The following is a 15,662-nucleotide window of genomic DNA, read 5'->3' as shown; positions in this document are numbered from 1 at the left end:
CATGAAAGCCCTGCCTGTGTGCAGGCTACGTGCGCGTGGAGTCATAGATGTACCAGCACAAGGGTACAAATTAAGACCCAGACGAGTCTGCTGAGCAAACTTCAGACCATTAATCACAGATGGTCAAACTGATACACAGACAGAGCACCCTGACTCAGACATACAGACATCTCTGGAAAGAAGAACTGCCTCTCCTGGGTATCAGAATTACTCAGCTTGTGGAACATACAGACCTGTTTAAGCGTTTAAACATACAGAGCTGTAAACATGTTGCGTGTAGATCTCGTAGCCTGAGGGAAAATAGCACTGTCCCGGTACAGTTGTTTCTAATGTAATTGGACATGGGTGCTAGGCCTCACGATTTTAGTGTACTTGTGACCAATCTTCATAATGGCTGCTGAGTTGAACGGGGTTGAGGAGCAGTTTGTGAGGCTTGGTGCGTGTGTGTGTGTGTGTGTGTGTGTGTGTGTGTGTGTGTGTGTGTGTGTGTGTGTGTGTGCGCGCACGTGTGTGTGTGTGCGCGCGTGTGTGTGTGTTTGCCTGTGTTGGGGGGCGGGGTGCTGACCGCTGGCCCCAGGCCTGTGAAAAGCAGCAGTGTGATGTCTAATGAGGCTGACACACCACAGCCGCACTCACATTACATGCCATGGCGGGCCCGCTCTGCCCCCACCGCAACGCAAACCCCAGAGGAAGGGTTCCCCCCTCGGGGCATGTCGCTGCCGCTCACCGAACAAGTGGCACAGAACCGAAATATACGTCTGCTCTCTGCACGTCTGCTCCAGGGGAGAAAAAAAAAAACACTGCTCAGCTAAAATGAAAATGAGTCAGATTCAACTAATGCAGAATTGCAAAAAAAGAGGAGTGATTGAGTTATTGGCATCGATTTTTCACCATCCTTCTCTCTGTCTGTCGGTTCCAGGAGTAACACAGTCCAGCGCTGACAGTCTAGGGGGAGAGCATCCCGAGACTGGACACGTTGCCATTGGACGCCCGGCCCCCTTCGACAGACCATGAACTGAAGGCCCCTCCGCCCGGCACCTCCGCTTTTTTTTCTCCTTCGTTTTGCCGCGGGAGTGAGAACGCCCAGCCTGCCAGCTGAGAGACAGAGCCCAGAGCCCAGTCACTGCTGATACAGCCCCCCCCTCCTCCTCCTCGCCAGAGAGCCACGCTTACCTGCGACCTGCCAGCGCCCCTCGCCTCTCCTGCCACCGCCTTGCCACCATGGGGAGGAAAAAGATTCAGATTCAGAGGATCACGGACGAGCGCAACAGACAGGTGAGTCTCCGCCCCATTTGGGGGGGGGGGGGGGGGGGGGGGGGGTGTGGAGTGAAGCCGAAAGGCGAAGACTCCACCTTGTGTGGTGGCAAAACAGAGAGGTGAGACTCCACCCCAAACAAAACTCAGCCCAGAGGGTGTGCTTTGAGGATTTGAAGTGGTTTTCAGAAGGGGGGGTGTGTGATGTTGAGAATCGAAAGTAGTGAATTTAAAGTCAATGGAATCAGATTCACATTGTAGGTCAGCAAGCCCAATTTGAGACCGTGTGACTCAGTGGTGTAATCGTGGTATCTTTCACCATAGCTTTAGCCAGTAGATTTCCAGAGCTGAGGTCATTGGTCCATATATTTGTGAGCCCGTGTGTACTTAAGTGCCCAAATCCATGCCCAAGAATGTATCAGTGCTTAGTGGTAGTGTCACTGTCACTTTTGCTTGGCAGCTGTACTGTCCATCTAGACCCTGGAAGGCTACAGTATTCAGAAATCATCGTACTGTGTTGAGACTGGTGGCTAGGGGTTCTAGGTTATTCTCCATGTTAACACTCACAGGCTTCTTTTGCTGCAGATCACCCATGAGATTGCTCTTGAGTGCAGAAAAGCCCGGCTTGGTGACCGGAAGGGTAGTACTCATACATTTTTGATGAATAAAAACGCAGCAGCCTTCACAGCTGTTAAAATGGCTTGTGCATGGTGAAGTGAACTGGAGCTCTTAGAGCGGTGAACACAGCACATACTCCAGCTGGAGCCATTCCTTCGTGATGAGCTAAATAATACCACGTAAGTGCAGAGGCTGGCTTAGCGCCAAAATCCCTTCCTGGATGATCCATCAACAGAGGCTTGAACTTTGACCCCAATACAGGGCACTGGCTTCCCTGTTTCCATGTGTCTTCAGCAGTCTCTTCCGCGTCCTGGTAAACCTGGGCTGGTTAATGAACACAGGTCCTTCGGCCTGCTCTGGATTTCCCATGTAATCGGATTATAGCTGTTATCATCACTATTGCTGCACTTTATTATTCTGCCAGACTTCCAGTCCGCGCAGTTCCGAGCACTGCCCTGTGTGTGTTTTTAATCTCCCCAGCGTCAGTGGAGAGCCGAACACAAAGTTTTGTGCCGAATCCCTGAGTTTGTTTTAAAGGTCAGCGAAGGCTGCTCTCTGTGGACAAATCAGTTTGCCAGTCAGTCATCGTTTGGCAAATGCGTTTATGTGATTGGACCTTGAAATTCATTTAAAATGTTCTGTTCATCTTAGGGAGGAGAATTAGCTGGATAGCTGGACTTGCTGTCCCAGGCACACCCCCAGTCAGTAGCACTTGCAAGGTGTGTTTTAGGAATGCACGGTGCATCAAACACCTTCCCTGTGTTACACTGCCTCACTGCGCAGCTCTGGTTGGTTTTTAAAGGGCAGTGTCCAGGTAGATGGCCCACTGAGCAGCGAACACCATTTAGTCATCTCATCACCATGGTGACGAGACATGGGCAGAAAACCATGTAATATACTCAGTTGTGAAGCAGAACTGCTACTGCTAGTTACTTGCTGAAATTTCATAATCGTCTGATCCTTTTTAAAAAAAAAAAAAAAAAATTAAAATACACAATTTTAAGGGAATTTTTCATGAATAGCATGTTTTTGTAATAAACGCTGTAATGTAACTGCATCTTATGTAACTTTTCCTTGTGTCAGTCAGATGCATAATCAAAGCACACATGCAAAAGAAAGCAGAGCATAAAAACATTACATTTTTGCAAACAGAAGCGGAATCCAGGCCTGAAGATGCGTTTGCCATCTCTGTTGTCCTCAATTCCTCTGTCTTTGCCATTCATTTCATTTTAATTTCCTCTGAGACTGTAGAATGCTTGCCCCACTTTCTGCTTTATATGTGTGTGTGGCATGTGAGGGTGGAGTTTGGTAAATGGTTGTCCATGGAAACAACACTATAATAATTTAATGTTCGGTCACAGAGAGTACACTGAGTGAAAAGAAATGCATAGGAGGGAAAGGTACATGCAGTCTTGTCTCCATAGAGCTACATCTGTACTCTGTGAAGCGGTGAAGTCTTGAGCGTGAGGAGGCAAAGAGACCTAACCTTCTTATGGCACACAAGGGAAGAATCTGCCTCCCCTCTCTCTGTGCATCTCCCCCGATGCTTTGCCTTTGATCCTCTCCAGCACAAAGACCTTCAGTCCTCCTCTGTGAAGGATACTACACACGGAAGCGTATTGAGCGAGGAAACTACAGCAGTCCCTCGGCAGGCGTTTTCCCTTGCCCTTGGTCTGTGTGCACCCCCTAACCTTTGCTCTGCATTTTTGGTCCCAGTGTTTCCACTGTTTATTGTTTGTAAAGTGTGTTTATTCTTTCTTTCTCACCAGAATGTGATTTCTGTGGCTCCTGTGTGATGGTCATTTAATGAGGGCTTTTTAATTCAGAGGTTATGTGTACAGTGTTTTAATTGGTCTACAGTGTTGCGCGGTATGGCGTGTACATCGTTACACTGTTTTCGTTTGCACGGCGAAGTGTTTAATGTGAAGGCACCATCCTCATTACTCCGTGCCATTGTTATTCCTGAGCTTCCTGTTATGATTTTCTGCTCAAATCTTTCCATTTCTCCCTCACCTCATCCTCCACCTCTATACTGGGCCCCATTCTGTTTATCCTTGTCCTCGCCACCATTCAACACTGATTCTATTCACAACTTCCGTTCCAACTTGCTCTCTTATTTTGCCTCCCCCGTCTCTCTCTCTCGTCTTCTCCTTTCTCTCACATCTCCTCTCCTTCCCCTGCCCGCAGGTGACCTTCACCAAGCGGAAGTTCGGCCTGATGAAGAAGGCCTACGAGCTGAGTGTGCTGTGCGATTGCGAGATCGCCCTCATCATCTTCAACCACTCCAACAAGCTCTTCCAGTACGCCAGCACCGACATGGACAAGGTGCTGCTCAAGTACACCGAATACAACGAGCCGCACGAGAGCCGGACCAACGCCGACATCATCGAGGTACGGGGTCTGGGGGCGGGCGCTGCTGTCGCTTCAGCTAGAACTAGAGAACTGTCCCTTGGCCTTGAATTAGGGAAGGGGTGCAGTGCTGCTTATGTGGTGGGATCATCATATTGTTTGCCATTTGTTGTGGGGTAACCATGGCCATGTCACCTCCATGTTGGTGTTGGAAGGGCAGCGCTTAGTACATGTGCGTGTCACAGTAGGTGCGGTAGATTTTGTTGCTATGGGAACGTTCAGCCGAATGTCTGCTGCCCCAGTGTTCAGTTTCTGTGGCAAAGCATGGCTCCTGTAGAGCCTGCATGGTCATTCCTGGGCTCCTCGGCTCAGCGTATGGCATGTCGTGGCTTTTGTGTGAGCGTGCCCCCTTCCTGGAGCAGCGGTGCCCGTGGCCTCCAGAGCCAGCCTTCCGGAGCCAGGGGACTGGTCCAGGCCGTGGGCCATCCTGCGCGGCGGGGGAGGCGGGGCACCGCGGGCCACCTGCGGGGCAAAGCCAGAAGGCACGCCGTGGGGGGAGATTAGAGGCTTACATGTCCCCCTCGCACGGCTGGCCAGGCGCCCGGGGGACCGGGGAGAGTGGACCTGCTGCCGCCCCTCCCAGCCTCGTCCAGCAAGCGAAAGCGGACACATACACCGCCAGACCACAGCCCCGCTCTCTCCAGCAAAACCGCGTCTCAGAGTGGTAGAGCCGGCGCTCGGTAACGAGTTGCTCTCAAACGAGACCTTTCTGAAAAGCCTGCATTCGCACCTCCATGTGAAGAACGGAGTGTGAAAACAAGGAACTGCGTGACAAGCAAATGTGGAAGCTTCCACCGCGCTATTTACGAGGGTAACCTGAGCACCAGCCGGAAAACGAGTCCCTGTGGTGGAGGGTTGAGAAGTTTAATGGCCTGTCTTTCGTATATTACAACATGGTGGTCTCAGTGAGACCCTCAAGTACATTTTTTTTTTAAATTTTATTTAACCATGTTTAACATACTCACTTTCAGTGAAGGTTCACTACATTAGCAGAAGAGTCTATCTGTCGCTGGCTTTCTGTCTTCCTCCCTCCCCCCACCATCTTTTTCTCTACATCCATTTCTCTCTCACACATACATGCTCTCTCTCTCCGTCACCCTCTCTCTCCCTCTGTCTCTGTGAGCCCCGGCAGCACACAGTTCTGTGTGTGTATGTGCGTTAGTGTGTCGCAGCAGGGGGAAGTCGGGCCGCTCCGGGCCACATCAGAGCAAGCCTGACTGGGCCTGGCGTGCGCACTGTGGACGCCTCATGCAATATTCAGCGCAGTGTTTGGGCATGCTCAGGCCCCGGTTCACAGGCTGCCTCCCCCAGTCCAACAATGAGCAAGGTTTTAAGGGGCCACGAAATAGGTGACTCCTGGATCCCTGTTGTAACCACGAGGATTACGTGAGGTGTGTTTCTCTCTGTCTTGCTGGAGAATTTCCATGCCACATGTAAAAGTTCACTGTAAGTGAGTGGAAAAGTAAACTCTCTCCAGCTGAAGCATTTGGTTTTATTGTTGACACGGTAAATGGTAAAATACAAATTAAAGACAAATTAAATTGTAATTTCAAAATCACACACAGCTTCCCGATAAAGCACTGTTCAAAAGTGATGCACATGAAGACGCAAGCTCAGCCTCTCTTACAGTGAAGTCACTCTCCCCCTCTCTCTCTCCCTCTCTCTCTCCCTCTCCCTCTCTCTCTCTCTCTCTCTCTCTCTCTCTCTCTCTCGCCCTCCTTCACTCACGTGCTGGGAGTGTAGGCAGCCTGCTTCTTCTGCCAGAGTGTGTTAATCCGCTTCACTGCAGAGCCTGATCATGAGAGAATGAGGGAGTAAGAGAGAGGGGGGCAGAGGGATGGATGGAAAGAAGGAGAAGGGGGGAGAAGATAGATATGCCATTTCATTAAGTGGCTTAATTGGAAAAACAAATCTTGGAATGACAATGTGGTACATGTGGGCTTCAGGCCGGTGGCTTTGCCCGGTTGCATTTAGGAGAGATTGAGTTTGTCCATCACACATTAGCCAGATCACTCGCCAAGATTCCCTTGCTAGAAGGGAAGGATATTTTGATCCATTCAAGATTAAGATGACCTGCACAGCCAAGCATACTGGAGATTAGCAGAAAAGTACTTGAGCGTATAAAGAATGTTTCTACCAAAGATGTACAGTGACAAGAGTGACGATCCTATTGAAAGTAATGGAAGATGTTCTAGTGCTGTGGCCATATTGGACATTGATAACCTTCTGAAAATTGCTGTGGTTTAAGGTGAAGGTACTAGCTTGTCCTTTTCTTCATATGCACATCCATGCAGGTCATCATTTTTGGACGGCACTAGTAAAAGTACACATGATGGGCCGTCAGGACTGAAATTCTGTACCTGTAGTGTCTTGCACTGAGGTAGATAACCTTATGGGATGGCTCCCTCTGTTGCCCCGGCGATGCTCTCTGGGGCTAAGCCTGCTTTGCAGTGCCTGGCGGATTCCGCAGACATACTTAAGGCCTGTCATATCCTCACATCCTAATCCATCTCAGACCCAGTCGGGAGGGGCAGCTCAGACGTGGCCCCGGCGGGTCACGTGACCGGCGGTTGCTTGGATACGTCCTCACCTTCCCCACAGTTGCGGCACCTCGCAGAGCAATCAGATCAGTGCGCTCACCGGGAATTATAACCGCAGATCCACATGCCGTTAACCCACCTAAGGAAGCAGTCTGCTGTGTTTTTGCCGTCGGGAACCAATCAGCTGAGGGAGGCCGTTTGATGAAACATGGCATGCCCCATAGCTTTGCATGGAATAGCGAAGGAATGTTATTAAGAGTGTGAGAATTTATTATTGCATGGTCATGGTGGAGTGGTGTTTTATGGGCAGGAGGAGGAGGAGGAGGAGGTTGACAATGTGGTGGTGGAGAAAAATCACTTGGAGTGAAGTCATTGTGAAAGACCAATCAACAGCACCTACAGAATATGCGCTTCAGGGGCCAGGGGGGCCAACATTAATTGAATGTGCAAGGGTTTGCAAAAGGCAGGTGGTTTCAGCTTGGTAGCGAAAGACCATTAACACATATGTGTACATCATCCAAGGCAGATTGTAGAAGGATAAAGATTGTTTAACGGTACGTGTAATGCTAGCAGTGCGGTTTTTTTCTGCCTGCACAGGACGGCCTCTTTCGGTGGCCTGTATGGAGTGGAAGCTTCGGCAGCGGCCTCCCACAATGCCCTGGGGCCACTGCCCTGCGTTCGTGGCTCGCTGGCAAATGGGAAGTGGCACCGCGCTCTGCTGCGGTGGAGCGACAGTCGCCTCGCTGTCACAGCGCGCTGGCTTCACCCCAGCCACGGCGCAGATTGTGCCACGGAGAAAGGAGAGGGAGCACGAGACAGAAGGAGACGGGGGGGGGAGCAAGGGCAGGCGGCGACGAGGGAGAGGAGGGAGGGCGGGGAGAGGTGGGCGGAGAGATGATGGGGGGGGAGAGTGCTGGAGACAGGGCGAGAGAGATGGGAGGGGAGGGCCTGGGGAGAGCGCGGCCCAGCCAGTCGCTGACTGCGGAGCTCTGTGGGGGAATCTTACCCTGGCAACACAGCAGAGAGAGGGAGAGAGGGAGAGAGAGAGAGAGAGGGAGAGAGAGAGGGAGAGAGAGAGAGAGGGAGAGAGAGAGGGAGAGAGAGAGGGAGAGAGAGAGGGAGAGAGAGACAGAGAGAGAGAGAGAGAGAGAGGGAGAGAGGGAGAGAGAGAGAGAGAGAGGGCTGGGAGAGCGGGAGCAAACGGGCAGGTGCTCAGATGGACCTGATGGAGAAACAAGCTCGTCAGCTAACGGGCACGTCTGTGTGAGAGGTAGTGAGGCTCAACGGGGTCACAGGCTCACAGTGCAAGCAAATTACTCTGAGCCCAGCCTTTTATTCACAGCCCCCTTTCACAAATGAGATTATTATTACTAGTAGTAGTAGCAATAGAAGTAGTAGTAGTACTACTAGTGTTGATGTCAGTGAGCAAATCCAGCTGTAGCCACTGCTGATCTGTAGGACTCTTTCACTGAGACACTGAGATAAGGAGCTTGTGGGTTGTAATCTTAGTATCACATCAGGTACATCCTCCAGGTCTGTTGTCCTTAACCTTAACCAGAATACCAGACTTTTTTCCTATCAGAAAGGCGGGTGTAAGGCCTGCTTCCAAATTTCTTTTTATGTATTTTTGTATACTGTAGCAAGCACACTGCATCATAATATTTCTAGTGTTTTATTGCCACAAAGATTATAAAGACAATGTAATGTAAATTCTCACAGGTCTGTCCTCCAAAAAAACAAAAAGCATTGGTCATCAGCACACCCTTGAGAGGCAAACACATCACAGTACTTTGTGTTAATTGTGCTGCTGTCTTTACATGCTGTATTTCCCCAGCTGTGAAGCGGCTGGTGGTGCTTTTGAGTGCAGACTGAGGAAGGACAGCCCGTTCTAATCTCCTCTGAGTGACTGATGGAGTCAGACAGCACGGGCCAAGGTGTTGCTAGGAGTCAAACCTACAGAGGATTGAAACATAGAAGATGGGGATTTGGTTATGTTTCTGCACAGCATAGTAACTTGGCTTCAGAGTGTTTGGCCCTCTTGCTGAAAGCACTTCAACAACAGTGCACTGGTGTACAGAGGAAGAACGGGAAAAGAGGGAAAGAGAGGGATACAGGGGAAAAGATACAGAGAAATAGAGTGAGGGAGAGGGAAGAAGGTAGATGAAGTAGGATTTGATGGAAACCTTTTATGGAGAGCTTTTGATTGGTTAATATGAGTGCTGCAAATAAAAGCACATGGTTGCTCCGCCCATTGTGAGGTTCATGAAATCTCTCATCTTTAGGCTCTGGGATGGTACATTCTGTGACAAACAACTGATTGAGCTTTATTACACCCGGCTATTATGTGAAAAGAGGTGCTCCTTGATGAGTGCTTCAAGTGGCCGATTCTATATACCAGCTAGAGACCTCTTGACACAATAGAAGCCTCTGTTTGATAATTAGTCCGATAAGATTAGATTTGGCCAGTTAAGGTGTATTTGATTAATCTTGGGCAGAGGGGCGGAACTGAATCCAATACTGGGTGGAAGTCGGGTCTAACCCCTTCCTATAGAGGACACCCAGTATATTGTTATAAAGATGTATGAATGTGGACTGGTTTAGCAGAATATATACTATATTTAGGATTATTCATAATCATACGTTTTCCTAAAATAAGGAAGAAAAATTGATGATGTAAAATAATATTTTAAATCCACTGGCCATTTCCAATGTCCCTTTGCGTCGTTTCATCGTATGGAGAACGTCGGCCGGCGCTCTCCGTGTATGAAGAGAGAGACAGATGTGAAGGAAGGCGAAACGCAGGGAGGGAGAAGCAGCAGAGGCAAGAAAAGATGGAGAAGAGCGGGAATGGGAGGGGGACGCGGTGGGAGGTCAGAGTTGTAGCTGAAGTGGCGCAGTGGTAGCCGGAGCCTGGCCTGGCCTTCAGATGGAGACCGCGTGTCGTGTTGGAGGAGCAGTTGCCGCCCGCGCGGTTGCAGAGGACAGGGACCCGCGTGGTATGGGAATCGCAGCAATCGCTCGGCTATCCCGCGGATCAATGCGCCGCGTGCAATTGTGATTGATTTTTTTCTTCCCCAAACGACTGCAGATTCTATAACGGCCAAGGATCAGGGGTTCAGCCAGCACTTCATATATTTCTCTCCTGCTCTCTCTTCAACCTCTTTGCCCTGCCGTTCAGATCAGTCACCTGCTCTGGGCTTGCAGGAAATGTTTCCTCTGAGGTGGACAGAGGCTCAAGAATCTGATGATAGAGCTGTGTATAGCTGATCTGTGATAAAATATGACGTGAGGTACCAAACTTATGTCACAGATGGATTGATTAGAGGGGCTGATGTGCTCTGAAAATCGTTAGTTGCATCTCTGAAGTCTCATGTGGGAACCAAAGTGACAGCACTGTGGAATGTAAAGAGTGGGGTCCACATCCTGTTTGCCTTTTTTCCATGACCACATAAAAAAGTGGAAAAATGTGTCACAACTTCTGCATATGGTTGAGTGGTCCCAGCTTGGTCTTACGATGATGATGGTGACAGTGGTAGTGGCAAAACTGTTGATAATGAGCATTTTGATTGGGCAGACGTATTATAAATACTGTTATAAATAAACAGCCTTGTCATATGCATGCCCCCCTCTTCCCTCCTCCTTCTCCTCTGCCCCTACCTGTGCACCTGACAGACATTGCGAAAGAAAGGGTTTAACGGCTGTGACAGCCCAGAGCCAGACGGCGAAGACTCCATCGACCAAAGCCCCCTGCATGATGACAAGTACCGCAAGACCAACGAGGACCTGGACATCCTCTTCAAAAGATATGGAGTGAGTACCTGGCCAGCTCTTCCGCCTCCCCTCTAACCTTGCCCTTCTCTCTCTCTGTCCCTCTCTCTCTATCTCTCTCTCTCTGTCTCTCTCTTTCTCCTTTGTCGGAAATCAAAGGCTCTGAACAAGAAGGAGCATCGGGAGTGCGAGAGCCCGGAGCCTGAGGAGGCCTTCCCCATCACCCCCCGCACCCAAGAGAAATACAAAAAAATCGATGAGGAGTTTGATAAAATGATGCAGAGCTATAGGCTGTCAGTGAGTAACAGGGATGTGGCTGCAACAGAGAGTGACGGCTCCCCCCCCCCAAAGCGCTCTAACACATCCCCCCCCCACCCTGCACTTTTCCTGCGGTTACTTTGCGACTGGGCAAGGAGAGGGTACAGGAGCATGTGAAGGCACAAAAATCCTTTCGATCCGTTCTGCCCCCCCCCCCCCCCCCCCCCCCAAGACCAAAAAGTCACAGGCAGCGGAGGTTCACCCTGGCGGAATGGAAGCCGCTAATGGGTTAACGTCTAAAGAGCGCTTCAGACTAGGTTCTTAATTGGCTTTCCTTCGGCAGCATACTTCAGCGATCTTTTCCCCCACTCTACATCGGATTTAAATTCTGCCGTGCCTTTTTGTCTGCCACTTAATTTGTCCCCCTGGGCTGCCCCCTCACTCCCTGCCCTGGCACCGTCTCTGCCACAGGGACTGTTGTACCTTTGTGGTTGGGTGTTGGGGTTTACTCAGGGGAACAGTAGCTCACATGGGATTAATGCTAGCAGGGTGCTCGGCCGCGCCTGTGCTAAAATTTTTTTGTTGGAACATCAAGAATGGCGCCAGCCTCTGATTGGCTCTGTCTGGTTAGGTGACCCTCCCCACTAAAGGAGCACCCCCTCTGTCCACACTGGCTGTCTACAGAACAGCAATACCCTAACAGCTGTAGCACTTTGCCTGTCAGTGATCATTAAAAGAGATAGTTAACAATTTCAATAGTGATGATGATAAATGTTACCATGGGAATAGTCTGAATGTCATCGTAGTAAAATCAGCAATATTAAAAGGATCAAATTCAGTCTGAATTAGCTAGATTCTTCTAGGAAATATTAATGAGGCCAAAGTACAGCAACTGCAGACTGCACTGTATTTATTGGGGAAGAAACACCTTATTGAAGTAAGAGAATATATTTTTGTTTATATCGTTTAAAAAAAAATCTCGAACAGGAACAAATTGTTTGATCCCTCATTATTTTGTGAATTATATGTGTTGTAGTGCACCCACAGCAGTGATACAAGGTAGCTGGCGTTATGCATTTTACATGACGACCGTGACAGATACGCTTACAAAGGGATTCGCTTGTACAGTTGATCCATTTCCATATTAAACGTGCTGCATTCAGCCTGTGTTTGATTAGGGGGAGGTGGTGTTCTGGGGTTGTTATAAGCCTTAACAGCTTTTCAAAGAGCTCTGTTTAGGGGAGGAGCTCAGACCTGCCCTTAGGGAAGAGCGAGATGGGGGCCACAGTGTTCTGAGTTCCACATTCTCTCCCCCGCTCGCCCAGAACACCACTCACTGCCAATAGAAGACTGTAACACACAGCGCCAATCTCCCGGACAGAGCTGTAATCCACATGTGACAGCCGGAGGCTGGAAAACACAGCCCTAATCCCGCTCTCGAAACATAAGTGTGTGTGGCAGGTAGGAACGATGCCGTATGAGTCAGAAAATGGGGAAAGAACAGAATTTGTTTTTCTTTTTTTTTTGTTTGTTGGTTGACACATGCAGCTTTTGTATGTCCCCTCCCCCATCCTCCCCCTGATCTCAGTCTTTTGCATCATTCCCTCATAAGTGTTGTTGATTTTGTTGCAAGGGCTGCTGCAGGATTTTGCAGCACACAGCTGTCGTGTACACACAGGAGTTGCTAGGTTTTATGGCCATTAATAAAAAATTATGCATTTAATGTTTATCACACCGTATTGTCCCAAAATGGAGGATAAAATAAATTTCTCTTTGGATGTCCTGTGGATAACAGTTTTGTCTGAAATAGGCTGCTATGAGCAGATTCATGACTCTTTCAGATTGGCTTAAATATGAAAGGTTTGGCTGCTGAATTTGTTGTTTAATAAAATTGGTTGTGTTTTTTTATTAGCATAATCCGCACGAGAGAGTAGATTGAAATTGGCTTTATCACCTTTCTCTCAAAGGGTGCACCAAATCCAGTTTTTTACTCACAAAAATGAGGAACCATTCATGTGGGTTGCACAGCAGTTGCACCCTTTAGGGCAGGGATACTGTCATTGCACTCTTTAAGATTAACATAAAAAGTCTTCATACATCTGTTACGGATAATGTGCTTACCGTAACTACTGTATTCAAAGAGAAGGATTAGTCTTCTTTACAGTGGCATACCTTCCGTAAATCATGACATGATAGCGTCAGCTTAGTATCAGCAAGTGTATCTTATGTGACCTTGAAAAACGTTGAAACGGCATTGCTGTAATATTGCTGCCTGATCGTCTGCTTCATGAGGCTGTCAACAAATCGATGGAGACTTTGCTGAAGTTGGTGGGAAAAAAGCATGTTCCGTATGCGAAGCCCTCTAAGGCTTCTAGGACGGAGGGAAGGAATAAAAGTAGGGCATGAATTTAATTCGTTCTGATACCCGCGCATTCAGGCAATTCACCAGAGTGGAGGTTCAGCTGATAAAAATGGGTTAGTTCTACTGCAGGCAGGATGAAGGGCTCAGGGGTTTACATCTGAGGGTTCAATCCATCCATGATTACATACTGTCTAATACTGTGTGATCATGGTGACAGTAGGTCAGGTTTTTTTGCCTTTTTTATTATTATTATTATTATTATTATCATTATTACTGTCATCGTGAAAAGGTTATGTAGCAATAATCCTTTCTAGAATGACTTAGAAATGCATGACATTAATTTCAACATGAAACATAAACAACATTTTTAAAAATCCAGAGTAAAGCATCATATTCATCTAAAATTAGATAGATTAGATCTAAAATGTTCAAACAGAATCCCCATTAGTATCAAGCTTAAACAGCTCTGGTTGAAAACTAGCCTTAGAGCACTAAATGCTAGGGCACTAACTTCATTTCTGTATCATGGCACATACTGAAGTCCGCTGCAGGCGGCTATTGGCATCCTAGCTGTGTCCCTGTGCCCTGATTAAAAGGAGCACAGTGTACCGTGGGTCACCTCCAGAGACATCCCTGAAAGCCACTACCTCTCAGGCACATGCGGTCGTCCTGCTTGAGAAAGAAGTGCTGTCTGATACATTTTCCTTCCCAGTCCACTCCTCTCCGCCCCAGCACTAACCCTCCCTGCTTGGCTGGCTTGTAGTTCTGTAACCCAGCACCCCTCAGGCAGAGTCCCCAGCCTGGCCCAGTGTGCATCTCTCACTATCCACTAAGCCATACCTGAGCAACCAGGAAGTGACACAGGATCTTACCTTTTGTTGGTCACATGTCCAGAATTTTGAAAACGACACATGAATGTTACAGTGGACAGGGAAGGAGGGTACCGTCCGGTGCAGGGTTAATCGGCTCTGCCTCCAGTAGGCACGTCATGAGATCACATCTCAGATCCACACAGAATAGGAGGTCAGGATAGTGACAATTCATTACTGAAGCGGGGAACAAAAGGACAGGTTTCCATTCATCAGTCAGAAAGATGGAGTGGAGGGTTGAGCCATGCAGTCCTGTCCTTTATCATTTACTGTTTCGCCAATTAATAAGGTTAGCCTACGGTTTAAAGGTTCCCATTAAAATTAAGGTTGGGGTGAAGTCTTAATTGTTTGTAAGACTTCATTTTGTCAATGCTGTACCAGCTACATGAGTCCCCACCCCAAATCAAGCTGGTAGAGAAAATTCGGCATAAGAAATTTGAGTGCAATAAAAACAGACTGTTTCACACATCTCAATTTTCTGTAAAACACTTGAAGCTGTGGGAGGTCTAAAGTGAGAGCTGTGTTTGCACAAGTGTAGGTTCCTAGCCTATTATGAGGTTGTGCTCAGAGCTTGAGTGTCGTTGATGAAACCTACTGAGACATCCCATGATTCTCTGCTTTAACAGACTCAAATGAATGATGTGCAGAACTAATGAGTTGAAGTGAGTCAAGACTGATCTCTGCTCATTCATTGCCTGTTGTGTGTGTGTGTGTGTGTTGTTTCGTCAGTTTTTCTTAATAGGGGTTTTTTATGTGTGGTTTATGTGTGTCTGTGTGAAGGAGAGAAAGTGGACTGGTCATACAGAATGGTAACAGTGACAATAACTATAGTGATAAAAATATGCTCAAATACAAAATCGAATAAATGGAGCTGACCATGTCACATCAATAATTGTAAAAATTACATTTAACAACAACAACAGCCATTGTGAGGATCATTTTCTTGTAGTAATTTTCTTATGCAGCACTTTTTCCAGTGTAAAGTATGTCACACCAGGCAATGGTACCTCTAAAAATCTGTTGTGTTAGAGATGGAGTACTCAAAAGACGTATTTATGTGCATCAAATGATAGATCAGCATTACTGCTGATGTGTGTTGAATGATAGTTCAACATCATTATGGTTTATAGTTATTGTAATCATTCTCATTGTGGCCAGCACTTTGTTCCTGCTATGTTGTGAGAGTGTCAGGATTTGTCGGTATGGTTTTTTGTGTTCATTTGTGGTTATAACTGATTTGACCATGTTTATCAGTGGAGTAAGCTGAAGTGTTTGTGATCTTTAAACACCTCTCATGCTCTGTTTCTTTATGCACAATTCGTTCCCCTTTGATATTGTAATTTACAAGGGGCTGCTCTGCTTGGGAAATGAGCTTTACTGAAACACATCCTCTACTGTTGATGCGTGCCTTCTTCGATTATCCCAGTAGTCTCACAAAAAAACAATCCCATGTTGACAATCAATACTCTCATTCTAAGCAAATTGCAGTCTAAAGCGGCAGCCACAACGTAATTTCAGTTCCACTGACAGCAGGGCCGGCCGTAAAATTAAATCTCCTTTTCTAATGAAAAATGAAGATTAATT

The 15,662-nt window shown here is 47.7% G+C and overlaps 1 protein-coding gene across 9 annotated transcripts in view; it reads left to right on the top strand.

Annotated features, from left to right (window-relative positions):
- Positions 1–15,662, top strand: part of LOC118796356 (myocyte-specific enhancer factor 2D homolog) — a 64,133-nt gene that overhangs the window by 32,027 nt on the left and 16,444 nt on the right. For 7 of the 9 annotated variants that reach the window (XM_036555196.1, XM_036555192.1, XM_036555193.1 and 4 more), the window contains exons 2-4: positions 920–1,275; positions 4,060–4,263; positions 10,494–10,631. In XM_036555196.1, the coding sequence (XP_036411089.1) occupies positions 1,222–1,275; positions 4,060–4,263; positions 10,494–10,631 (396 nt within the window). In that variant the 5' untranslated portion in view covers positions 920–1,221. Of the gene's footprint in view, positions 1–919; positions 1,276–4,059; positions 4,264–10,493; positions 10,632–10,748; positions 10,887–15,662 lie in introns of all 9 variants that reach the window. The other 2 variants (XM_036555195.1, XM_036555200.1) reach the window with 1 other exon arrangement.

This window comes from Megalops cyprinoides, chromosome 21 (assembly GCF_013368585.1).
Source record: "Megalops cyprinoides isolate fMegCyp1 chromosome 21, fMegCyp1.pri, whole genome shotgun sequence".
NCBI classification, from domain to species: Eukaryota; Metazoa; Chordata; class Actinopteri; order Elopiformes; family Megalopidae; genus Megalops; species Megalops cyprinoides.
The sequence above is the reverse complement of the archived record's forward strand: the minus strand, read 5'-3'. Positions and strand labels throughout refer to the sequence as shown.